At 42.9% G+C, this 27,477-nt stretch overlaps 1 protein-coding gene across 2 annotated transcripts in view; it reads right to left on the bottom strand.

Annotated features, from left to right (window-relative positions):
* Nucleotides 1-27,477, bottom strand: part of ETFA (electron transfer flavoprotein subunit alpha) — a 128,005-nt gene that overhangs the window by 16,423 nt on the left and 84,105 nt on the right. Inside the window, exons 10-12 of one of the 2 annotated variants that reach the window (XR_003852442.1) lie at nt 22,175-22,240; nt 19,642-19,718; nt 18,225-18,243 (exon numbers count right to left, since the gene is read on the bottom strand). Coding sequence is in view for 1 of the 2 variants with exons in the window: in XM_029575348.1 (XP_029431208.1) it covers nt 3,748-3,828; nt 22,175-22,240 (147 nt within the window). In the remaining variant the exon portion in view is untranslated. Of the gene's footprint in view, nt 1-3,747; nt 3,829-18,224; nt 18,244-19,641; nt 19,719-22,174; nt 22,241-27,477 lie in introns of those variants that run through there. The other variant, XM_029575348.1, reaches the window with a different exon arrangement.

The raw sequence follows: 27,477 nt of genomic DNA on the forward strand, positions 1-27,477 counted from the left end.
TTATCTATCCACCATTACAATATAGTTTTCTTTCCCAACAAGAGCTTTTCATAACCCACAGCTTGGTAAATAAGTCTCTAAAAGAGAATCCTTGTAGGTCCTCAAAAAGGATGACAGATCTGCCTCTTCAGCTGTTCTCTGACATCATAAACCTCTCTGTGACATCAGCATGAATGATGAGGTTAACCCAGAAGAGTGGGCAGAGATGGGCTGCATAAGCAAACTAAGCAATTGCTAGAGAGGGCTCCCAGTCATACTTTTCATTATTGTTCACTGTGGAAAGAGGTGGCAGTCAGTGAGCACAGAGCATGTGATGCAGTGGGCACGTACAGGCTCTGCCCCCTCCTACATGGGCTGCGTCTTTCTGCTTCTGCAGGTGTCTTCTTACCAGGAGTTCTGCTTAAGGTCCCCACTGGGCTACCAGCACCTTTGGGAGTGGGACCGCCAAAGGGCTTTTTGAAATTTAAGGCACAGTTTGGAATAAAAACTGAAGCCAGACATAAAATGGACAAACTGAGATCTGTTGTGTTTTGGATAGGTGGCACATCAGGAAGCGACGGTGCTGATAAAAAGGCTGAAGGTCCTAAAGGAGGTGGGAATGCAGTAAAGGTAAGTGATGGTAATGGGCGGGTGAATAGTAAGAGGAAGAAGAACTGAAGGGAAGGATGATATGATGGGAGAGCAGGATTGAGAGGAGAAGGTGGTGTGTGTTTGGGAAATGGTAATATGTACGCTCATCTACACAATGGTAGGGTACCAGAGAGAGTCTCAATTTCAGCAGAGTGAATGGGTCTCTGCTATTACCTTTTTTTAAATCTAAATACAGATTAAAAGCTTTTTTTAAGTTTATGACATACAGAGACAGCCTGGTCTATATCAGGGGACAGAGTGGACCCAGGAACAGTTAGATCTCTTGGTACAAGGGGACCAGCAGCAGGAGGAGAGGAAATCCGAGGATATGTGATTTCTCTTGGCAGAAAAGGGGTGAAAGACCACCTGGCCTCCCACTGTATGAGACATGGGAGGCTGTTTGGATGAGAGCCATTTTATAAATGCAGATAATTTCATTCTGTGAATGCAAGCATTTTATGAAAAATTGCTGATTTCGTTGTTAGTATCTACATTCTAGCTGCATTTACCAGCTTTGAACACAAGATTTGTAAGAACAGTGGATGATGTGAGCTGTGAGGCTCCCTGGTAGTATCTGAACTAGTAGCCTGTAAACCCCCAAGTCTGGGAATTGTAGCAGCTGTATTGTGGATGTAATGTAGTAGGTGTGATATAAACTGATATATGCAGTGCCATATTTTAGAGTGGATTGAGCGTTAACTTCCAGAGGTAACAATGCATCTGTTACTCCCTGTATATAAACCAGTAAATTGCTCCAGAACCTATTAACACATAAGCAGGCCCAAAACTGATGACTCAGCATCCCTAACCTACATTTAACAAATTTGTAGCCCACTAATGTTTTTATCTTATTAGATAAGATAAAAACATTTAAGACACTTATTAGTTAAATGCAGCTTAGTTATAAAAGCTGTTGGGAAAAATAAAACCTCAAAAATGTATATTGAGCCTCTCTTAAAGAGACATTAATGTGACAGAGCTAACTTTTTTTTTAAACATTTACCATAATAAGATTCAGTGGTACCACATCAAGTTCCTGTTTCTAATGAACTAATGTGTCATATACCAGAGGATTAAGTTTCCCCAATCAAGAAAGCATAAATAAACGAGACTGTATGTTGTCCAGGATCTGTTAAATCACAAATCAGCTACAAACTCCCTATTTTTGTGTCTCAAGTCTCTCATATTTAGATACTGGATATAGTGCCTAGTTGCAAGTTTAAGCCAAAAATTGTTTATACTCCAAGACAAACTCTTGCATCAAATCTTGAAAGGATCTCATCCGTCCTTCTGCATCCAAAAATTGAAATTATCTTAATCCCAGCTAGAAAAACCTCCTGAGTGAACCCCAGGCAAAAAGTGTGTGTTATCCTTGAGGGGTAAGAACTGTGAAAGATTACACGGTATTTGTACCATAGCACATAGATATTGCCATGTTCTCATCGACAGTATGACAAGAGAGCTCTTTCTAATGTAGAACAGGAACATGGTAGGGGATCTATGCAGCTCATAACTAGGACGGAAAATAAACTTTTTCTAAAGCAATAGGAGTATAATAATTTGTGTCAAGTAATCAATCCCCTACATGATGCAGGGTAAAAACTAAATTGTATAGCTTCAAGTTTGCCAAACCCAAACTCCCTGACTCCTACCTCCCATACAATTTTGCTAGGACAATTCTCAGCTTGGCACCTTGACATAAGTATGTTCTAATAAGACTTTCAACCTTTTGCAAGTCTTTTTTCCACAAAAACATAGGGACAGTTTGGAACATGTGTTGCCATTGCTTTTGTTTTGGTTTTTTTTAGGAAGGCTGGTTAGGTCATGTGCTCTTGTGGAGCGGTACTTCTAGCTGGCTCTTTGGAGGAATCTGAAGGCAAGTTTGTTGACTCTGCTAGCAAATGGAAGGAGAAAGAATCATAAGATGAAGGAGAATCTTCCTTAGTTAGAAGCAAAAATCAGAGTATCCTTGGAAGAAAGCTTCTCTCAAAGAGAAGGAGTTGTAAAATGTATTTAAATGCTTTTTGAGCTTTCTGAAAACAAGGAATAGACTGGAAATCTAATTGGACAGACAACTTTTCCAAAATAGGCTCTATAATTGAAGGAGGTAGAGGAGTAGAATGAATATTCTTCATATGGTTATGGTCAAAACTCCAACCAAAGTTTTTAGATGAATGGATGGTATTCAGAAAGTGGAAGAAGCACCACCTAAGTGGTTAAGGGAATAACTACCCTTAACCAATAAGCCTTGATGCTTTTGACACAACTGCAACATAACTCTCTGCTAGGGGAACTGGACTTAAGTGTCAACCAATTTGGACCCTGACTTTTACGGTATGGGATTCTGATACAGACATAAGGGAAACAGCACAGGACTGCTTCTACGGCCAAGTCCAAAAGAAAAGCACATCAAGCAGCATTGTCTGAATTTTCAATAAGGCTCCTCACCGAGTGAAAATGTTGCTATGTTAATATATAAGAGCTGGGGGTAACGTGCACGGAGCAGCAGTTTCCACCCTTAACAGAAACCTGAGGATGACCGGTGTGGAGCGATGGTTACTGCCATAAGAAGCTTGCTGGGCAGACTGGATGGACCATTTGGTCTTTTTCTGCTGTCAATACTATGTTACTATGTTATATTAGGGTTCAGACATACTATGCCAATGAGCAGGTGACATAACTCCCCTGCTCACTGTGGGCGAGTTATATCACCACCTACAGTTATTTTGTTCTGTCTTAATAAAGCCCTATCCAAAGGACAGAAACATTTTTTCTCCAGTTATTCTTTGAACCCAAGGTCTGGTTTGGTACCATTCCTGCACATATCATTGCTTGTGTATTTGGATTACTGGCAACTGTGGGTCAGAATCTTAAAAGAATTATGTTTATGTACATTTCAAATCAATAAATGGGTATGGATAAGACTGCAAAAACTGCCAAAGGTACAACCTGGTAGACTGTAAATATGGGTAAAAAAGATTTATGCAAAGGATGTATTCCAGTAAGTAACCGTATCCAGTATCCTGTTGATACTTTATGATAAGTGTTTAGTTATCTGTAAACTGAGATGATGTTCCCCGGTATATAAAATGCTTAAAATAAATAAATCAACTTTACCTTAAATAAATCTGCCACCAAACCAAAGTCAGCAACCTGGAAAATTGGAGCTTCAGGATCCTTGTTAATAGCGACAATGGTCTGAAAACACGAAAAAATAAAGTCATTTAAAAAGCTGTAATTTCTAATGCACATTAAGAACATAAGAATATGCCATACTGGGTCAGACCAAGGGTCCATCAAGCCCAGCATCCTGTTTCCAACAGAGGCCAAGCCAGGCCATAAGAACCTGGCAAGTATCCAAAAACTAAGTCTATCCCATGTTACTGTTGCTAGTAATAGCAGTGGCCATTTCCTAAGTCAACTTAATAGCAGGTAATGGACTTCTCCAAGAACTTATTCAATCCTTTTCTAAACCCAGCTACACTAACTGCACTAACCACATCCCCTGGTAACAAATTCCAGAGCTTTATTGTGCGCTGAATGAAAAAGAATTTTCTCCGATTAGTCTTAAATGTGCTACTTGCTAACTTCATGGAATGCCCCCTAGTTCTTCTATTATTCGAAAGTGTAAATAACAGAGTCACATCGATTTGTTCAAGACCTCTCATGATCTTAAAGACCTCGATCATATCCCCCCTCAGCTGTCTCTTCTCCAAACTGAACAGCCCTAACCTCTTCAGCCTTTCCTCATAGGGAAGCTGTTCCATCCCCTTTATCATTTTGGTTGCCCTTCTCTGTACCTTCTCCATCGCCACTATATCTTTTTTGAGATGCGGCGACCAGAACTGTACACGGTATTCAAGGTGCGGTCTCACCATGGAGCGATACAGAGGCATTATGACATTTTCTGTTTTATTCACCATTCCCTTTCTAATAATTCCCAACATTGTTTGCTTTTTTTTGACTGCCGCAGCACACTGAGCCGACGATTTCAATGTGTTATCCACTATGACGCCTAGATCTCTTTCTTGGGTGGTAGTTCCTAATATGGAACCTAACATCGTGTAATTATAGCATGGGTTATTTTTCCCTATATGCATCACCTTGCACTTACCCACATTAAATTTCAACTGCCATTTCGATGCCCAATTTTCCAGTCTCACAAGGTCTTCCCGCAATTTATCACAATCTGCTTGTGATTTAACTACTCTGAACAATTTTTATCAGCTGCAAATTTGATTACCTTACTCGTCGTATTTCTTTCCAGATCATTTATAAATATATTGAAAAGTATGGGTCCCAATACAGATCCCTGAGGCACTCCACTACCCACTCCTTTCCACTAATTGTCCATTTCATCCTACACTCTGTTTCCTGTCTTTTAGCCAGTTTGAAATCCACGAAAGGACATCACCACCTATCCCATGACTTTTTACTTTTCCTAGAAGCCTCTCATGCGGAACTTGGTCAAAAACCTTCTGAAATTAAAACAGATGCACGCTCCAAGAAATTGTAAACACTCATTTATGCCACAAAGTTTTTCAAAGGCATAGGTTAAAAATCAGCCAGTTATAAGGTGTGCAAGTTTAAATACCTTCAGTCTTCTTGTGTCTAAATTTACCCTGTCATTAAAAACCAAGTCCGCTTATACATGGAAATTATGATTTAAACTAAAAACTGTGCTGCCAGAACATTCACCCCAGAGGAGTCTGCTCATGTTTCTGAAATGCTACAAATGTCAATCACGTCAGAATCCTATTTGGATATAAAACATCATGAGACTCTCCATTTTAAAGATACTGTCAAAACTCCTGTGAGCTGCTTTTCAATACAATATATAAGACTAAATGAATAAAAAAAAATAAATCTCCATAGGCAGATTTAGAAAATGGATAAAACCATTGTAGTGTTCTTTTGTACACCTTTTGGCTTCTGCAATTTTTTTTCCTTTTAAGGGGGTACGGGAGATGTGCAGTTTTGCTGATGTATTCAAATGTGATAAGCTTCGGCCAGAGAGCTGAGAAGCCAGGATCCTGACCTGCTTTTTAGTTCTTTTGGAAAGAACTAAAAAGCTTTCAATGTCCAAAGTCCGGAGATGAGTCCTGGACTTTGAAGCGCGACAGCGCTCCCCTAAGGGAAGTACCGTTTTTTTATTGAAACTTAACAAAAAACTCATCTCCGGACTTTGGACATTGAAAGCGCGATAGCGTCTCACCAGGCAAAACTTCAGATCCTGGACTTTGAAGCGCGACAGCGCTCCCCTAAGGGAAGTACCGTTTATTGAAAATTAACAAAAAACTTAAAAAATTTTCTTAGTATATGGTTATGGACCGATGATTAAATAAAAACCCGCAAGCGGTAAAAATGACAAGTCTGAAATACTTGCAAACCGCGGGAAATATGAGGGTCCAACATAAGTAATTAACAATTTTTTCACTGAAAATTGTAAAATTTGGCTGGTACAACGTGATTGTTTACAAGTGTACCCTTGTTTCGTTGTATATTGGATAGACAGATTGTGCATGGTAATTGAAATCTCCCATTATTACTACACTAACAAATTGGTTTGCTTCCCTGATTTCTCTTACCATTTCATCATTTCTCTGACTATTTTGTCCAGGTGGATGGTAGTATACTCCTATCTCTATACTCTTACCCAAGACACATGGGATTTCTACCCATATAGATTCTATTGAGCATTTAGTCTCTTGTATGATCTTTATCCTGTTGAACTCTATACCTTCCCGGACATAAAGTGCCACACCCCCACCAAGTTGATCCTCCCTATCACTACGATATAATTTGTACCCTGATATAGCGGTGGTAAGCAGCAGTTCTAGCAGAGATGGAGCATCAGGGCTCAGGTGGACTTTGTTGCATGCCCATTTGATGTACAGCCCCATACCTTGGCCTATATTCTATCAGCCATAAGAGAGAAATTGAAGGATTGGCAGCTAGACTAGATAGCCAGGAGTCTAAACACAGGTTTCTTTGTGTCAGATAATACTATAAATATGGTAAAGGCAATAGACTTTCAGGGTATCCATTGTTTTGCACACTCACTGCACCTGACAGTGAACGATGCCCTGGGGCTTAGGTCCAAGAACCATAGGAATGTATTCCTGCAGGAACCCATAGAGAAGTGCAAGAAAATAGAGTATTTCCACAGAAGTGTAAAAGGGGAGGCAGCTTCTCCATGAGCAGGGAAAATTTGAGGTGCCTCACAAGTGTCTTGATTCAAGATAGACTGGTGAGCCTGACTTCAGTGCCGAGAAAAATCGTGGAAACTATTATAAAGAATAAAATCACAGAACATACAGATAGACATGGTTTAATGGAACAAAGCCAGCATGGATTTACCCAAGGGAAGTCTTGCCTCAAAAATCTGTTATATTTTTTTGAAGAGGTGAATAAAAGGTGAACCGTTAGTTAAGTCCCTCATGAGAGGCGTCTAAGAAAACTAAAAAAAAAAGTCTTTGGATAGGAGGCAATGTCCTTTTGTGGATTGCAAACTGGTTAAGACAGGAAACCCCCGGTAGGCAGTGAAAAATGTTTTTGCACATAAAATTGAGAAGAGAGTAGGATTAAATGTTTGTTTTCATAGTGGAAAAAGGTAAACAGTAGAGTGCCTCAGAGATCTGTACTTGGACTGGTGCTTTTTTTCTTTTTTTTTTTTTAATTCTTTATTAATATTTTCATATAACAATTAAGGAAAGAAAAAAATTTCCATTCCATTTCAGTAAGACTTCAATCTGTATACACCATATGAAAAGTAATCAGGAAACAATGGACCGGTGCTTTTTAATATATTTATAAATGATCTGGAAAGGGGTACGACGAGTGAGGTGATCAGATTTGCAGATGACACAAAATTGAGTAGTTAAATCACAAGTGGATTGTGATAAAATGCAGGAGGACCTTGCGAGACTGGAAGATTGGGTGTTCATATGGCAGATGAAATTTAATGTGTGTATAATGCTGTCCAAAGACCAGGACCTAAGGTCAGACACAATGAAACTGTGTCCAGAAGCCCTGGTGTGTGGAAATCTGTTTGGGTGAGGGAGGACTGCACCTGTGCATAAGAAAAAGGAACCTGCAGCTCTGAAAACAGCAGATAACATGAAGCAGTTACCCCAGGCGCCGGGATAAAAGTGGACGTTTCCCATAGCTGGCAACTTTGTGGCCTTGAGAAAGGAAAGCATATGCTGGGAAAGGAGGAAGTGACTTAAAGGCTGTAAAATTAAAAGAGGGCCAAAAATGGTCTGAGAGCATTAAACTAATGGCAAAGGAAAAGTATATAAGAAAAGCCTTGGCAATTGTTCGGGGAAGGAGCTCTCAAAGGCAAGCTGACTCACACTTTGAGCTACTTGCTGTCTCCTTCCCGATACTCTTCGCACTATTCAAACGAATAGTTCAGTAGTGTTTCAATATATTTCAAGCTCCGCCCCGCTTGTCACCCATCCGATACCATACCCACAAAAGGCCTCCTCTCCATCCCAAACTCCATTGGCAAACCAATTGCGGACATCATTAACTCCTCAGGATGCGTCCCCGACCCACTCAAACAAGCAATTGTCAAACCACTACTCAAGAAACCCTCTCTAGACCCCAAAGATCCTTCCAACTTCCGCCCAATCTCCAACCTACCTCTCATCTCCAAGATTATGGAAAAAATAGTTAACGCACACCTGGAAAACCACAAAATACTGCACCCCACCCAATTTGGTTTCCGCAAGCACTTCAACACGGAAACACTTCTCCTCACCCTCTCAGATCATATCAGAGGCATGGATCAAGGTAAAAGCTACCTCCTTGCCCTACTAGACATCTCCGCAGCTTTCGACACCATTGATCACAACAACCTACTCGCCCGATTGTCTGAAATTGGCATCTCAGGCACTGCCCTCCTATGGTTAAAATCCTACCTATCCAACAGGAAATTCTCCGTCAAAATCGGAAGCGCCGAATCAGCACCCTACCCCCTGTCCCAAGGCGTCCTACAAGGTTCCTCCTTCTCCTCCACCTTATTAAACATCTACCTCACCCCCCTCTGTCACCTACTCACTGACCTCGGCCTCAAATTCTACCTCTACGCTGATGATGTGCAAATCATCATCCCCATTCAGAATTCCCTATCTAATACCCTGGCATACTGGAAGTCTCGTCTCTCCACCATAAATGACTTCCTCACACACATCCACCTCGCCCTCAATACATCAAAAACGGAACTACTCCTCATATCCCCACACCAACCCCCCAAACCTCTAATCTCTAACGACCCTGCCTTTAAAGTCACGTCATCTCAACCACACGTAAGAGACCTTGCAGTTATCTTGGACCAACAATTAAACCTAAGAAAACATAACTCCATCCTCAAAGAGGGATTTTTCAAGCTAAATATTCTAAAAAAGCTGAAACCCCTCCTCCACTACCAAGACTTCCGGACTGTCATTCAGGCCACACTCTCTTCAAAACTCTACTACTGTAACGCCCTCCTCCTCGGACTCCCCTCCTCCTCCAAACCCCTACAAATGCTCCAGAACTCCATAGCTAGAGTTATCACAAACACCAAAAAATCTGAACATATTACCCCCCATACTCAAAGACCTTCATTGGCTCCCCATCACATCCCGCATCCTCTTCAAAACCCTGTCCATTATCCACAAATCCCTTTACTCCCATAACTCCGACTGGCTTGATGAACCCCTCCTCCTCACACGCTCTGATCGGCCCACTAGAACCGTCAATAAGGGCACCCTCACAATACCTTCCCTTAAAAAAGCCCACCTCTCTTCTACAAGGGATAGAGCAATCTCTATCGCAGGCCCCAGGCACTGGAACTCCCTTCCAACCCCCCTTAGACTCGAATCATGTTACACAAAATTTAGAAAGAAACTAAAGACCTGGCTCTTCCGAATAGCCTACCCCGAATAGACCTTTCTCCTTCACCGCTTTACTCAATCTTGCACCCTTGCCCCCCCCAGTCCCCTTGACACACACAATTGATCTTCGGCCCTGTATATAGTGTATATATATTTTACTCCATACTGTACATAGTTCACCTACCGTTTACTGTTTCTGCATCCTCGCCTTATCTCCTCTACAGCCTTTGCTATGTCCCCTCCCCACACCCCTGTTCATTGTATTTCCTTTCCTTCCTTTTTAGTTCCAATGTAAACCGACATGATGTTTTCACACTAATGCCGGTATATAAAAGCCTTACATAAATAAATAAATAAATATTGATCTATCTGTGGTCTTGAGTATTGGTCACAGGGAAGCCGTGCCCTTGAAGGGCCAGAAAAGGCCTGTTTTTCACCGCAGGTCAGAAGGACCACAGATTTTCCCCGGCTGAGACGCATGGGAGGGAACAGAGAAAGTATTACCGTACAAAAACCATTCCAGAGGATTAGGGATTCTAAGTATAATTTTTCTTTGTGGTTTACAAGTAAACGTTTTTCTTTGGGCACCTGTAAATAAAGGTGCACTATTTACTTTGATTTGCCGTGGGGATGCCCACTCATTTTTAGGTTCTTTCTAGTATACTTGGTGAAAGCTTACCATGATTAATTCTGGTTTTAGCTTGCTTGTAGATGTAGTTAGTGCAGCATTTCCTTTAAACAAAAAGCTTGTACTGGACCATAATATAAAGTGGTTCAAGACAGCAAAATCTAGCTCTTGTTTATGTTGGCGAGATTGCCTACAGGAGCATAAAAAGGGAAAGTCTCTTGAAAAATATTTGCAGGTTTTGGACTTGTGGGAGAAGTATTGTCAGACTAAGGATGGAGACAAGGATAACCTCCTTCCCCAAATACAGACTGTTGATTTCAAGAATCTTTTAATGCTAGGACAAAATTCCGATTTGATTTTTGAAATTACTTGCCTTTTCCAGTGAAGGTTGGCAAATTTCAATAACTGTTTGGAATCGGGTCTTATGTTTATGTCTGATTGCTGCTACAGTTTAACTGAATTTCTGCAAGGCTGTGAAGAACTGCTGCCTGCCCAAATCCCAGAGTGGGGATCCACTCCAAGATTCACAGCCCAATCTCAATTTACACTTGCCGTGGAAGTTTTAGAACTTGAAAGGACACAGGGAGCTGAAGAGTTAACTGAGTTTGCTAAGGGGAGCAGAGCTGGCGAGAGGAGGGAGAAGCAGGGGATATGTAAAACTCAAAGTGTTTCTCAAATGCAAATACAAATAGAGGAAACTTGTTTAAATCAATGATTTTTCTGTTTAACAGTTAATAGAATGTAAGTGTTTACTTTTTTTTTTTTAATTTAAGCAGAATTGCCTATTAGTTTTGTATGTCTGGAAAGGAAATGCCTTTACCTTTGACATCCCACTACAAAAGAAAAAAAAAAGGTGCATCCTTCAGGTTTTGAATCAACAGACAAGAACGTCTGACACATAACTAATTGTGTTCATAATGGAGAAATTACTTACCTGATAATTTCGTTTTCCTTAGTGTAGACAGACGGACTCAGGACCAATGGGTATAGTGTACTCCTGATAGCAGTTGGAGACGGATCAGATTTCAATCTGACATTAGCTCTAGTACATATACCCCTGCAGGAAGTGCAGCTCTTCAGTATTCTCCTCAAAAAGCTTTGTGGATATATGTATGACTGAATAATTTGAATAACTTGATTAAATTAACCAAGTTATAAAGTTAATTTATTTGAACTGGTTGAATTGGCTATAGCTGGAGACCGCCAGTGCCCTCAACCAAGAAACGTGGACACCCAGTAGGATGAGTGTCCTAGAAGAAGGAAAGCATGGCTTATCCATGAATCACTCGCTCCCGGGGATGTCCCCCGAGAATTCCATGAGTAATGGCAACCTTGGGTGGGATGCTGAGTCCATCTGTCTACACTAAGGAAAACGAAATTATCAGGTAAGTAATTTCTCCATTTCCTAGCGTGTGGCAGATGGACTCAGGACCAATGGGATGATTAAAAGCTACTCCCGAACCAGGTGGGAGGCTGCCTGTGACCCACTTAGTGCTGCCCTTGCGAATGCTGTGTCCTCCTGAGCCTGAACATCCAGGCGGTAAAACCTGGAGAAGGTGTGGATGGAGGATCATGTCGCCGCCCTGCAGATCTCGGCGGGTGACAGCATCTTGGTTTCCGCCCAGGACACTGCCTGGGCTCTAGTAGAATGGGCCTTGACTTGTAAAGGCGGTGGCTTGCCTGCTTCCAAGTAGGCCGCCTTGATGACAACGTTGATCCAGTGGGCTACGGTTGCTCGCGAGGCCGCTTCCCCTTGCTTCTTCCCGCTGTGAAGGACGAATAGATGGTCCAACTTTCGTACGGATTCCGACCTTTCCAGGTATCGGACTAGGAGCTTGCAGACATTGAGATGGCGTAGACTTCGAGCCTCTTCCAAATTCTTATGCTCATCTGGCGATGGTAGCGAGATGGTTTGGTTGAGATGGAAGTGAGACACCACTTTGGGGAGGAACGACGGAACTGTGCGTAACTGGATGGTTCCCGGGGTGAGTCTGAGGCACGGCTCTCTACAGGACAGTGCTTGTAGCTCAGATATACGACAGGCCGAACAGACTGCGAGCAGGAAGGCAGTGTTAACAGTCGGAGAGACAGTCCGCGGAGAGATCTAAAGGAGATTCCTGCTAGGAAATCTAGGACCAGGTTGAGTTTCCAAAGAGGCACTGGCCACTTCAGGGGTGGTCGGATCTGCTTGACTCCTTTCAGAAAGTGGGAGATATCCGGGTGAGAGGCTATGCTGCCGCTCTTGCTCCGTAGCATGACAATGCAGCCACCTGTACCTTGATGGAGTTGAGACAATCCCTTCTATAGGCCGTTCTGCAGGAATTCCAAAATCGCAGGAATTTTGACCTAGCATGGTATGATGTATGTTAGGGATGTGGAGAACTTGCGTGCTCGGAGCAGGGTGTCAATTACTGCCCCCGAGTATCCGCTCTTCCCTTAGGCGAGTCCTCTCAATGGCCAGACTGTAAGAGAGACTCAAGCTGGATCCTCATGGAGGATCGGTCCCTGCTGGAGCAGGTCTCTGTGTGGAGGGAGCGGCAGGGGGCTCCCTGTCAGCAGTCTTCACATGTCTGCGTACCACGGTCTTCTTGGCCAGTCCGGGGCCACTAGAAGTACTGGTCCCCTGTGGTGTTCTATCTTGTGGATGATTGCGCCCAATAGGGGCCACGGCGGGAAGGCATATAATAGAGTCTCCTGTGGCCAGGTCTGTACCAGGGTATCGATTCCCTGGGACTGGGGTTCCCGCCTGCGGCTGAAGAAACTGGGTACTTGGGCATTGGACCGGTTTGCCAGGAGGTCCATGGTTGGTGTTCCCCAACGGTTTACTATCAATTGGAATGCTGTGGTCGACAGCCTCCATTCTCCTGGATCTAGACTTTTTCTGCTGAGGTAGTCCGCAGCGATGTTGTCTTTCCCAGCAATGTGGATGGCTGAGATCTCTTGAAGATTCACTTCCGCCTATGACATTAGGAGGTCTATTTCCAGAGACACCTTTTGGCTTCTGGTTCCTCCCTGACGGTTGATGTAGGCCACTGTTGTGGCATTGTCCGACATTACTCTTACCGCTTTGTCTCGGAGTCTGTGAACGAACCTTAGGCAGGCTAGTCTGACTGCCTGGGCTTCTAGGCGATTGATGTTCCATCCCGACTCTTCTTCGTTCCATTGTCCTTGGGCGGTTAGCCCCTGGCAGTGTGCTCCCCATCCTCGTAGGCTGGCATCCGTGGTGAGTAGGATCAAGGTTGGTGAGGATAGTCTCATTCCCTAGCTCAGATGGGCTTCTTGTAGCCACCATCGTAGTTGGGCCCAAACTCTGTCCGGGAGCTGAAGCCATACGGTGTAGTTCTGGGACAGTGGATTCCATCGTGATAGTAGTGAGCATTATAGGGGTCTCAAGTGAGCTCGTGCCCATGGCACTACTTCCAGTGTGGATGCCATGAGGCCAAGAACTTGTAGGTAATCCCATGCTGTGGGGCGAAGTTCGCTCAACAGGATTCGTAACTGGGTTATCAGTTTTGATCTCCTTGTCGGTGTCAGGATGACCTTGTCTTGTTTGGTGTCGAACCGGACTCCCAAGTATTCTAGAAATTGGGAGGGCTGCAGGCAGCTCTTATTTGTGTTGACCACCCACCTGAGGCTCTCCAGTAGAGTTTGACTCTGTTGGTTGCCTGGTGGCTTTCCTCTGGGGATTTCGCTCTGATCCGCCAATCGTCTAGATAAGGGTGCACGCACATTCCTTCCTTCCTTCCTCAGTGTTTCTTCCACCACCACTATGATCTTGGTGAACATCCGGGGTGCAGTGGCTAACACAAAAGGTAGTGCCCGGAACCGATAGTGATGGTCCAGGATCGAGAAGCGTAGAAAACGCTGATGCACTTGATGGATCGGAATGTAAGGAACTCTCCCGGTTGTATCGCCTTTATTACCGAGCGTAGGGTTGCCATGCGGAAGCGAGGAATCTTCAGGTGACGGTTGACCGCCTTGAGGTCCAGGATGGGTCTGAACGTTCCTTCTTTCTTGGGGATGATAAAATAGATGGAATAATGTCCAGTATTTATTTGTTGTGGAGGCACCGGTGTTATAGCCTCTAAGGCTAGCAATCTGGTCAGTGTAGCTTCCACTGCCATCTTCTTGGAAGGGTCGTGGCAGGGAGATTCCACAAACTAGTCCGGAGGGAGGAGGTAGAAATCCAGGTAATATCCCTCTTGAATGATGGATAGTACCCACTTGTCCGAAGTTATCTCGACCCATCTTTGGTAGAATAGGGCAAGTCTGCCCCTATGGCTTCTTCCTTTGGACGGGTCGACTGATTTTCATTGTGGGTTGCAGCTGGGGCCTGAGCCCAAGCTGGCTCCCCTTTTGTTGTGCTTGTTCCAAAAGGACTGGTTCTGGCCTGCGAGACGGGCTGCTTGATATGTGCTTCTATATGGGTTGAAGCGCTGTGATCCTCTGCCCCTGGAGGTTCGGGGGAAGGATCACTGGTTTCTCTTATTCCTGTCCTCCGGTAGCCATGGCAGTGGGGACTCGCCTCATTGTTGGCTAGTTTCTCTACTTCGCTTCCGAACAGGAGTGTTCCCTTGAAAGGCATCCTTGGGAGTCTCGTTTTGGAGGATGCGTCGGCCGACCAGTTTTGGAGCCAGATTTGTCTTCTGGCTGCCACAGCGGATGACACTCCTCTAGCTGCTGAGCATACCAGATCAGAAGCGGTATCCACGAGGAATACCACTGGTTCCCAGGGCCTCCCCAGGAATGTTGTTCCTGGTCTGTGCTAAGCAGGCGCGTGTCACCACGGCATAGCAGGCCGCGATCCGTGAAGACATAGCGTAGACGTCAAAGGACTGTTTGAGGATAGATTCCAGACGTCTGTCTTGAGCATCCTTGAGTGCAGCTCCTCCCTCCACCGGGATAGTAGTGCACTTCGAGACCACGCAGACCATGGCATCCACTTTCGGACATGCCAGGAGATCTTTGGTGGCTGGGTCCAGAGGGTACATGGCTGCCAGGGCCCGCCCCCTTTGAATGTAGTTTCTGGGGCATCCCATTCCAGGTCAATTAGTTGCTGGATGGCTGTAATAGTGGGAAATGGCGGGAGGTCTGATGGAATCCCTCTAATAGCGGGTTCTCTTTTAAGCTGTGTGTGACCAGGTCTAGAAGCTCTTCCTTGGTAAAGAAGGGTCTCATGGTTCGGTGGGGTTCTGAATCCTTATCCGAGATGTCTGTGTCCCCGAAGGTGGGGCTTCTGGGCGGTGGGATCGCTTCCCTGGGCATAGAAGGTCCCAGGACGTTGAGGTCCTCTGGTGGAGCTCGAGGCCGTATTATAGGAGGCCCCGGCTGCATGGGACGAAGGTAAACAGACCTTTGAAGAACTCCAGATAGATGCTGGGTCTACACTAAGGGGCGCCATGTCCCTGGGGAGCCCCGTTTGCAGGGGGGGGGGTCCCCGCTGTGCAATGATAGGTCCGGCGTACTGCTTGAGAGACTGGAGCCGGTACCCGTCTGGGGAGGGCCATGAGTTGGATCCCCTAGGGCCTCTTCGCACTGTATACACAGGGCCGTGGCCTCCTCATGCTGTGCAGCTCTAATGTGGCATGCTGGGCAAAGGCCCTGAGCTTTGAGTTTATTTTCCAGTGGTGCCATGGCTTGTGCACGTAAAATACAGTTATGCGCTCAGGTTTTGTGCGCGCAGGTCGAAGTTATGCGCCCAGCACAGTAGCGTGTGGCTAGGCGTGTCACTTGTGCACACGGCACTTGGGCGTGCGACGTTGTGTGCACAAGGTATTTGTGCGCATGGCTCGCCTCTGTGCGCACGAATCGGAACGACGGACAGGGCAGCGAACAGAGCAAATTGGTGACGGCGACCACGCAGACAAAATGGTGACCACCTCGGAGGGTCTCCACCTGGGAGGACCCTCGGATCTGACCGGGGACTAGCCCTGCTAGGGCAGATCAATCCGATGGCACTGGTCCCGGCTGGTGACCTGTGCGGCTCCTCGAGCTTCGGAGACTGGAGACTTTTAAATAGATTTCTACCTTACCTTGTCTCGGCGCTTCCCGGTCTCATTCCAGGCAGTTTCCGGCTGCGGGGGGGAGAGGGAAAATACCTTCACCTCCGCACTCAAGTTTGCACCCGCTGCCTCTCAGCCTCACCCGATGTCAGGGGCTAGGGTCCCCGCTGAGGGTCGGCCGCCGGCCTGAGGCTTACCTCAGAGAGATTGCAGAAATCACCTCGGGAATTCTCAACTGGGGGAGGGACCCAATGGGTGTCACCGCAGGAGAGCGGGGCTCGTCTATAGAGGTAAGATTTCTTCTTATTTTGGTTTTCTTTGGTAAAATTACTCTAACGCTGTGCAAGTGTGCATAGAGTCCCTAATTGTTATGGAGACGGAAAATACTGAAGAGCTGCACTTCCTGCAGGGGTCTATGTACTAGGGCTGACGTCAGATTGAAATCTGATCCGTCTCCAACTGCTATCAGGAGTACACTATACCCATTGGCCCTGAGTCCATCTGCTACAGGCTAGGAAATGTTTTTTTTCCCATCCCTATTATGTGTAATGAAATATAAGAGATGCTATATAGTGAAGGACCCTGTATATTACAACATGTAATCAGAGAACGAGTTGAAAAACGCAATTTTCTGAGTGCTTTGATCTTTGAATAAAGCAAATATTTGTAGCTCTTTATACAGAGATGAGAAGCTTCCTTTTTTCTTTTCGCTTTCTTTTAATAAATCAAAATCATGTAGTTAGAATACTGTGGGATTTCTTTCTTTTATGTTATATAAAATAATTAGTCGTTTTCTACTTTAATTATTTAGAAATGAAAAAGTATCCTGTAGCTGTTATTGTCTAGTCATGTGATTAGATTTAAAAGATGAATCAATTTTTCTTCGTATGTGAGATTTTATTTCTACAGGTTAACAAAATGATGTCTGATCTGCCAGATGCAGAACCTAAAGGGCTATTTTCCCCAGTTTGTTTTTTCTTTTTTTTTTTTTTTAATTCTGACTTTTGGATCAATCCTGAATCAATCCAAATACTATTTGTCTATCTTTTCAGCTCAAAATTTGGTGTCTGTCTTTATAGGTTGTTTATGCAATGAATGAATTTATGGAATCAGTTCAGTGAAATATATATCTTTAGGTAATGTCTGTGCACCTAGGTTGTTTGTGGTTTTGAATATTATATGTTATCTCATAGTAAAGTGGGAATATTATACAGATTAGTAATACTATATGTAGGAATTATTAGATGCAGGAAATTATTGCAATTTATTATTACATTTTCTTATTGGTTAATTTGAATGTTGTTGCTCTTATATTAGGCCTTAATCCATAACACACACACATCTGACTTAATGATGAGAATTAAGAGGCAATGCTTCGATACCAGAAAAGCACCGTACAGTGAGAACTGTATACACCATTTGTCTGTGATCTCAGAAATCATCCCACCCTTTGCCACAGAAAACATCTTGAACCCTTCATTTCATGGACTAAAGTGCTCTGAATGTTCCATGGGGGGTGATCTTATTTAGATATTGTTTCTCTCCATTTTATGATTTGAAAAGTAATCACTGATATCATGATGAAATATTTTTATGCCACACTTAGTTCTTACCTAGTTACATACTGACTTGCAGATACCACTATTTTGATTCTCATGTTAATGATACAGTCTGCCTTGTTGCAGTTTTATTAGTCCTTAATGACACTACATCTGTGTTCATGGTCAACAGTATATATTATCTGCATGACTATCTGATATTCAGATAGTAATGTTGGACTGAATAAAAGCTTTTAAAACTACATATGCCTCTTCTTCAGATGTCAGATCAGACACATTGACATCTAAAGATGGGTCCCTATATTGTCTCAATAGCTCATGTATAGTATTTTGAGATAATACTTACACAGTCCAATAAAAGCTACCACAGCCTGCCAAGAACACAGGTTTTACCCCTTGAGACAAATCTACCATATCAAAACAACACTAACTCCCAGGACTCGGAAGACGATGCTCACTTAAACACGACTCTTGCTGGGATCAATGAAGTGGATTGCCTGGTTAAGTGCAGTATCGGCTTGCGCAGAGGTTTGAGTTTATCCCTGCCAGAATTGAAAAAATGCAAAACAAAACAAGTAATTAAAGGAAACCTGTTAGGATCAGGGATTCAGTGGGAAAAAAAAAAAAAGGGAGTCTCTCCCTCCAGTCCCAACGTCCCACATTCAGGAGATGCTGATAGATAGGGTGGTGAAGAAGAGTAGGGATCTAGCACAGGAAAGAAGGGGCACCTCAGAAAATAATGGAAGAGGAGCAGCACCTTGTCAGCTAGCTCATCCTCTTCCCACCTCAATTTGCCAAAGCCACATTGCCCACAAAGAACCATCTCTTCTGGCACAGGCCATAGCTAAAGTAGTTGGCAAGAGAGACTCTCAGCCCAACCCAGCAAAGGAGACACCAACACAAATGTCCATGACACTATTTCATAGAGCCCATCGAGGACATGGACACAGATGTGCTGACTTATTGGGCACACAAGTCCACAGTCTAGCCAGACCTAGCCATGGTGGCTCAATGCTATCTTTCCTGCCCATCAACCAGCATGCCCAGTGAATATGTCTTCTCATTGGCGAGGGACATCGTGAACCCTTATCACAAGGCTAGCTGTAGAGTTGATGGAAAAACTGATCTTTCTGAAAATCAATCTGTCTTTGCTTTGGTTTCCAGAATTTCCATGCTAGCAGCAAGATGACAAAGCACCTCGAGGGCCTTGCTGCCTGTCTGCCTACCTGCCGTGACCCTTAGACCACCTTAGGGGTTTTGCTGCCACAGCCTACCTTCCATGCCCCTCATATACCACCCTATGGTCTGCCTACCTGCTATGTCCCCTTATACCACTTTAGGGGTCTTGTTGCCACATGTCCTTGATTCCAGATTTACAGCCCTTGTAGCAGCCACAAAATCACAGAAAACCAGGGGCTGTGGGTATATTTATGCATTCCCACCAGACAGTTTCACAAAAAATTGTCTACTTGTACCTAAGGACAATTCACAAGAATTCAAACTTTGATATTTGTTAGTATTGCATGCCTGGACCTTAGGGTTCCCACTGCTTCCAACCTGCCTACCTGCTACACCCATATGTACTACCTTGGAGTTTTATTGCCACATGGCCAGATGTACCACCTTAGGTGTCTTAATACTACTGCCTACCCGCCATGCCCCTTTATACTAGCTTAGGAGTCTTTCTGCCACATGCCTATCTGCCATGAGCCCTGATATGCCTATCTGCTGTGCCCCCTTATACCACCTTAGGAGTCTTACCGCCACATTCCTACCTGCCATGCCCTAGATGTATTCCCTTAGAGGTCCTGCTGCTGTCATTCTGCCTAACTGCCATGCCCCTGATATACCACCTTAAGAGGTCTTGCTGCTATGGATCTGCCTACCCGCCATGCCCCTCACACCATTATAGGGATCTTACTGCTAACAGCTTTGCCTACCTACAATGCCTGTTTTGTACCAGCATGAAAGTTTTGGTGCCTCCTTGTTGTTTGCTGTTAGTTTGTTGGCTTTACCCCTGGAAAAAAAAATGTGAAAATATAATCAAGTTTCTCCTTCCCCTCCACTTGTTTTATGATTCTTCATTTTGTTCTACCCCTCTATAATTCCAGCCTCAGTGTCCCACCCTGTTTATTAATTATACTGTTGTGTTTTGTCCCCAGGAAAATATACACGTTTTTTTCTGGTTCACTACCTCAGCATTTTGCTGTACATCTCTAGGATACAAACCTACTTCTCACACCTTTCATCTTTCTTTGTTATACTGGGAATGTTGTCCCAAAAAACACTTAAGTCAGGAGGAAGAAATGCACAGAAGAGGCCTTTTATATGTTCCGAATGTGGTAAAGGTTTCAGTAAGAAGAGATAACTAACAACACACTTGACAATCAATAAAGGGAAGAGACTGTGTTCAGCTACAGAGTATGGGAAAAGCTTTCTTAGTAAAGCAAACCTCACATATTACTAGTAAATCAACACTAAAGAGAGAAACCATTTTCATGTTCTGATTGTGACTAAAGCTTCAACTGGAAACCAAATTTCATAAGAAAATAAAAATTCTACCCAGCAGCAAGATCAATTTCAAGTAGAAAATATAATAAAAGCTTATGTCAGAAAAGTGATACTTATGACAGATCTTTCTGTCTTACTAAATCTGACAAATAGCAAGTGCTTCCACAAGAAAGACATCGCCAATGCCACTCTGCCGTGTTGCTATACCCATTATTCTTCACTTTAGGAGTCTTTCTTCCACTCTGCCTTGCTGCATACCTCTGATTCCATGCCTTGGAGGTATTGATGTCACTCTGCCTTGCTGTTATACCCCAGACTCTACACCTTGGAGTATTCTTGCCACTGTAAGGCTGTTTGGCATCCCTCATGGTGCTTTGGATTGTTGATAGTCTTTGTGCTGCTTTGTCCTTTTATCAGTGTCTTGAGGTTTTTCCTGACACCTTTTTAGCTTCATTTCCCCCTCGGTGCCTTAGGGTGTTGATTCCACTCTTGGTGCCACTTTGCTTCTTGTGCTGTCTTTGAGGGTTCATGCCACTGTTATTGGTGCCCTCTTTTGAAGCCTTGGTATGTTCTTTCCCCTCTTGCTGCTTCTTTGCTTCTCTGATGATGCCTTGGAGAACTCCTGCCACTGCTGGTCCACTTTGCTTGTTTACGGTGCCTTAGGCTCTTTATGCCTCATTGACAGTCTTTTTGAATTAGCATGCCTTCAACCTTCCCACAAGTTTCATTAGAATTGATGACAAAAACCCAATTATGGAGCTCAAAATAGGCTGCAGTGTTTCCCCCACTGACTTCATTTATTTGCCATTAACGAGTAAAACTAACTGGTTTTGTTTTGAAACTAATGAAATGAATTGAGCTGCCCACAAAAAGAATGAACCAATTATTTTTTCCTCCCTTTTATGGATCTCTGTATTTAGGATAGTTATGACCAACGATCCTATTTTCCTATGGCAACTCAGGGTAAATACTATGACAACATTTTAAAAATTGTGACAATTGTGTGACTTATTTGCATAAAAATGTATTTTAAAATGTTAAACACTTTTCCATTATAGAAATAAAATAGTTTTCCAATCTCTTTTGTAGGTCTGTGTATTTTTTCTTTTCCTTTTTCCTTCCTGTCTCTCTCATTATAGCCCATTTTTCCCTCCTAAACATTCCTTCTCCTGTGGTCAGCCCCCTAGATTCCCGTGATTCCAGATTTTACAATCCCTTGTAGCAGTCATAAAATCACAGGAAACTAGGAGCTGTGGGTATAGTTATACATTCCCACCAGATGGTTTCTTGAAAAATTGTACACTTATACCTAAGAACAATTCACAAGAATTCACACTATTTGTTAGTGTTATAAGCTCCAATCCCAAGATTCAGTGTCACTAGCTGCTAACAAGGGTCTAACAAGAGCCACTAAATTTTTAAAATTATACTTTGATAAAATGTTTGGTATGATAAAAGCTCTCTTTTTTTTTTTTTTTTTTTAATTGCCTTTCTAGGGAATTCCTGGAGCCCCACTGCTTTCAATCAAGATTGTTTTGGTCTCTCATTTTCTCTTAGAGATCCAAAAAGATCGTTTTTGTCCCAGCAGCTTCCTCTTACTCCTTCGGACTACCAGTTAAATCAGAACCAGCAACGACTGAGCTGCAGTACCTTGGAACCTTCATTCTCAGCCACCCAAGACTTTTATTCCCTCATTTTATTCTCATCATTGCAGAATGTTGTCAGCCAGGGGCCAACAGATTGCAACTCCCTTCCGAACCCAGTATGTGTGCATACAGAATTACTGCATGTAAGTGGCAAGAAATAACCACTTAAACATTTCTTTTCTAGATTTTCAAATTTTCATTTTACCAACCAAGGTGCTTTACCTTAAAATTAAAAAAGATCAATCTATTTGAATTATAAAATGTGCTCGCTCATTTTTTTTGGCCAAAATCTTTTCTTCTTACAGACATACCGTACCTTGCTATCTTTCATCCCTGCCAAATGCTGAATTGCTCCAGAAATCCCAACAGCAATATAGAGTTCCTGCAACATAAGCAAAAAAGTCATTAGCAATGATATACAAACATGTTCTTTTCAAAAACTTATAGTAATAAAATTATAAACAAATCTCTCTCTGAAGGATATTGCTCAAAAAAAAATAAAGGAGGAAGTAATATAACCAGTTTAAAAAAATCAAGCTTTGCCTGGCAAAATTTCTAATTATCACCCAGTTTCCAACTTGAAGGCTTTGGCTAAAATAATTGATAATTCAATTCTTGATCAACAGCAATTTGGCTTTCATAAAGGCCACAGTGTAGAATTGCTATTGCTGTCTTTGTTAGATGTATTACATGCATATCAAGATCAAGGAAGTACAGGTCTGCACGTCCAGCTGGATGTGATTTCAGCATTCAACCCTGTAAATAATGAGAGGATGCTTGAACTTCGAGAAATAGGGATTGCTGGAAAGGTATTATCTTGGTTTTGTTCTTTCTTATCAGGAAGCAACGTGTACATTTAGGGGATACATGTTCCATTTGAGTTGACATTATCGCTGGAATGCTGCAAGGGTCAGCTTTATCAGCAATTTTATTTAACATTTACCTCTCCCCTTTGGGTTAAATTTTTAACATCCCTGGGCTACAGTATTTCATCTACATGGACATACAATTTTTCATTCCGTGTGAAACATCAGAGACATCATGTCAGTTCTGCTCCATCTCCATCTGCTGGTAGAGGTGCATAGCTCACTGGTATGGATCAACCTATCTTCATTAAAGAAAAGCAAATTATCAGGTATGTATACACCATGATGTCTATGGGTTACTGGTAAGTGTCAATCCAGTCCCTAAATTAGTGTTATTACACTCCTTGACTAAGCTCAGTGGTTTCCTGTTAGCTGAATGCTGGAGTGGTTGTCTGTTAATAATCAAGTTTATCTACAGTTGGCTTTTGCAGAAAATACTGGCAGGCTGATGTCAGTGCAGAGGTATATATATATTCTCTGTATATATATTCTCTGCCTTCCTTCCACCTTTCTTAATGCATGGAATACATCTGGACTGCGCGTCTAGGATTGTATTTTTAACCAATGTCCATGCCTGTTGAACACAACCTTTGCAGTTGCACCTTTCAGTTTTTCTCTAACTATTTTCTGCATTTTATCAAAAAGCTTCCTTTTTGAAAATTGAGTGTTAGAGCTATAGATTTACTTATTGTCACCCTTCCATTTATTAGTTTAAATTTGATCATGTTATGATCACTGTTGCCAAGTGGCCCCACCACCTTTACCTCTCTCACCAAATCATGTGTTCCACTAAGAATTAAATCTAAAATAGCTCCCCCTCTCGTTGGTTCCTGAACCAATTGCTCCATGAAGCAATCATTTATTACATCCAGGAACTTTGTCTCTATCAAGTCCTGATGTTACATTTACCCAATCCATAGTGGGGTAATTGAAATCTCAAAGTGAAAAAAACGTGGTTAAATATTATTTCAAATCTGTAATGCTGTATTGTATGTTCTTATAAATTTAAAGAAATACACAGTTCTATGAAATTAGGAACCATCATACCACCCACTGTGCTTGCAAGTTAAAACTTGTATATTATGCACTTTGTTGGGTCACTTTTAATCATTGGTCCAAACAAGTCCAATATTTAAATGTTCAATTTAACTTTATGAACTTATATGTAAAAAGAATGCAGGAGATATAACTTCCCTTCAGTGGCTGTCGGGGTCAGTAGTCCGACGCGCGCGTTTCGCAACACTGCTGCTTCAGAGACATAGATTTTTTCTGACTCTCCTAGTCCAGCACTCCCCATGCGTCTTACAGACGGGATTATGGGCAAATCTTCCGCAAGCTCCCACACTTATTTTCCCATACTTATTTGTTTCATCAAACACCAAGTTCAGGGCCCTTGTTGGTAACTGTTTGATTCAAATTTCCTGCCACCCCCTGTCGCTGATGCAGATGGTAATGTTGGAGTTGCATCAAAGTGAGCATAAGGCTTAATGGTTAAGGGTAGTAACCTCCGCATCAAGCAAGTTACCCCGATGCTTGGTTACCCAGATTGCACAGAACAATGCCTTGTTGGATGTTGTCTGAATGTAAAGCTACCCCCACGCTTATTTACCCAGATTGTGAAGTTCAGTCCTTGTTGGTTGTTGTCTGAATGCAAATCCTCTTTTTCACATTTCCCCCTAATATATGATATATATATGCTAAACATAAATCTGTCAAGATGAATTTACCCTCTACAGATGCTAGGTGGCAGCTGCACAAACATGATCCAGCCTATCATTACTATCACCAAATCAGGTGTGCATGCTTCTTGACTGACTGTATGGCTAAAGATGTGCTACCTTCTTTCACAACATATACAGGAGTGCATGATGTGGCCTTGGCATCTTCCAATTTTGCAGTTAGATGCTGACTCAACAGGCGAAAGAGTAATTGCAACTAAATTGAGGATGCCATCAGATTTATTTATTTTGCATCTCTTTCAGTCAGAATTTAAAGTACAAATATGCATGATAAATGGACTTTCCTGTGTGATGGAGTCCAGTCAGCTACCCAGGCTGATTATGGTACATCTGTCAATCACACAGAATAAAAATTGATCATCATGTTGCTGGACAGACTCCAAGGACTTGCAAGGATCCATGATTCTACTCTTTCCTTACAAGGCTGTCTCATGTAGTCAAAACATATGATCATTTATTCTGTTTAGCTCTGCATTTTACTCTAAAAGGAATCTTGCAGAGGTAACAGGCATGATTGTTTTGTTCAACGACCTAATCTTATGACATAGGCTTTGCCATACAGTCTTACGCTATTCCCTGAGGAGTTAAGATTCTGAACTATCCTATGCATTTTTGTTAAGATAAAACTTTAATAACCATTGCTAATATAAACATCAATAATCAAATAACACAAAGAAACAATACCAATGAATTATTTCCTTTTTACCCCACTCAGTCGGTAACAAAGACCAAATAAAAGGGAACCGAGATATTAAAAAATAAACAAGGCAATCGTGCAGTATAAGAAAAATACAATCTGTAGTCCTCAGGAAGGACATTTAAATAAGGTTTCCAAATATGACAAAATATGGAATATCTCTTGGAAGTACTCATTGCTGACCAACATGCTATATAAATTAGGTCTGTACTGTGATATGTTTCATGTAAAATGTTGTTATAAATGTAAAACTCTTAGCTGTGTGTGTGTGTGGAGATAGTGGGGGGACGGTGTGCAAGGCGATACGGTTTGCCTAGGGCATCTAATACCCTTATACTGGTCATGGAGATAGCAAATTTGCTTACCTGTAATGAGGGTTTTTTTACCCACCGGTGAGAAATTGTATGTGTACACCCGGTGCAAATAGTTCCTGGCTCTCCGAGAACAAGTTGGATATCTTTTGGCAAAGTCTTCCCATTTCCCAAAAGGTTCCCAGTTCTTTACAAAACTGAATTCCTCTTCCCTACACCATTGTCTCATCCACGCATTGAGACTTTGGAGCTCTGCCTGCCTCTGGGGACCCTGCGCGTGGAAGAGGAAGTGATCCAGGTCTTTGTTACAGGGCAGCAGTAATTGCAGAACGTCCTACAAACTCAAACTAACCAGCAGAAGGCGCTGCAAGAACAACTTAAATAGCAAAGCACAATGCTAACTCAGGAAGCACAGGCCATCCAGAGCGCTGTGACCAGGATACCCCAGGTGAATCTGTTACCTCACATACTGTATAAAATGAAGGCAAGCGAGGACGCAGAGGTCTTCCTGAAAAACTGTGAAAGGACCACACACCTGTCGACTTGGCCCAAAGACAGTTGGACTACTTGGCTAACTTGCTCACGGACAGGAGTCAAGCGGTTTTCCAAGCAGCCAATCTGGATGGTAGGGCTACCTATGTGTAAGTCAACGCTGCTATCCTGGAGAGAACTGGATACATCTCAGAATCATACCAGCAGCAGTTCCGGTGAAGGTTCCTACAGCCAAGGGAGAGCCCTGAAACCTGTTTCATCACCTGAAGGATGCCAGCTGGGAGTAGTTACAGTCGGAGGCAAAGACTGACCTCAAAGTAGACAGGTGCTTCTGGAACAATTCTTAGATGGGCTTAACCAGCCCATACAGAATTGGGTCTGCCGACACACACGGCTTACGTTGGGAAAGAGGCTCTAGAGTGGCAGATGCCTTCCACCAGGCGCAATTAAATGCTTGATGTGGTAAGGAGGCTAGAAAGACAGCCCACACAAACTCCCTGGTGAAGCACAGAGAGTGGAGATCCCCAGCAGCATTCCTCAGAGGCAGGTGGTTTGTCTTCTGTACCTGGAACTCAGGCCACAATCTATTCCACGTGCTTTAACTGTGGGTCGGAGAGGTCATTTGGCAAGAGACGGCCAATGTGAGGGACCTGAAGTTATGGATGTCAGCATAGTGACCCGACCAACACTAGAATGTAAAGTCTCTGGAGTAAAAGGAAAAACTCCAAAGCAGGAAAGAAGAAAGGTGCCTCAGGGAATTCAGCCTTGCATTTGTGACCGAGGTGAGGTAGTCTGCTAGCTGGGAAAACAGCTTGCACCTGTTGGGTTGAAGGTTTTATCTGATTTTGGTAGAGGCTGGGATCCATGACTGAAGGGGCTCCTTGGGTGTTAAAATTAATGGCACTTAAGCCTGCAGCAAGTGGCAAGGATCGAAGCCCAACCATACCATGCTCCACCCTCCAGTCCTCGTTGCGCTCGATAACTTGGCACAAGCACAAAAAGGTTTGCCCACCCCTAATCTAGAACCTGCAAAGCAGGTATTACACAATTTAAATATCTCAAAAATAGTGGTCAAGGTACTTTATTTCATTGTCTGTGGGACTTGACTGAAGACTGAACTTTTTTGGAGAAGGCAGTGATAACAGGGAAAAAAGTGCCTTTTCCTGCTGGGCTTTCTTTGTTAAACATGTTCTTACTGGTCAGTATTTCTAGCCAATCTTTCCTGGCCGCTAAGAAATTCATTTTATATAATTCGTTGTCCCAAGAAATCTCCTGACTTGATAACTTCTGAGGTAAAAATATCATTTACATTATACTATATTGACATGCATTATAATGCCAACTAGAAATCACTGCAAGATAGATACTTGGAACCCATATGGTATTAGGTGTGGGCTTGACCATCCGAAAGCACTAAAACACTACTGCACTTCCTATTAGGAGAATACCTCACCTCAATCACACATGCAGAACATAAACCTTCACCAAATACAGAACAGAGCAAGCATAAAGTA

The sequence above is a fragment of the Rhinatrema bivittatum genome, chromosome 13, assembly GCF_901001135.1.
Source record: "Rhinatrema bivittatum chromosome 13, aRhiBiv1.1, whole genome shotgun sequence".
Lineage (NCBI taxonomy): Eukaryota > Metazoa > Chordata > Amphibia > Gymnophiona > Rhinatrematidae > Rhinatrema > Rhinatrema bivittatum.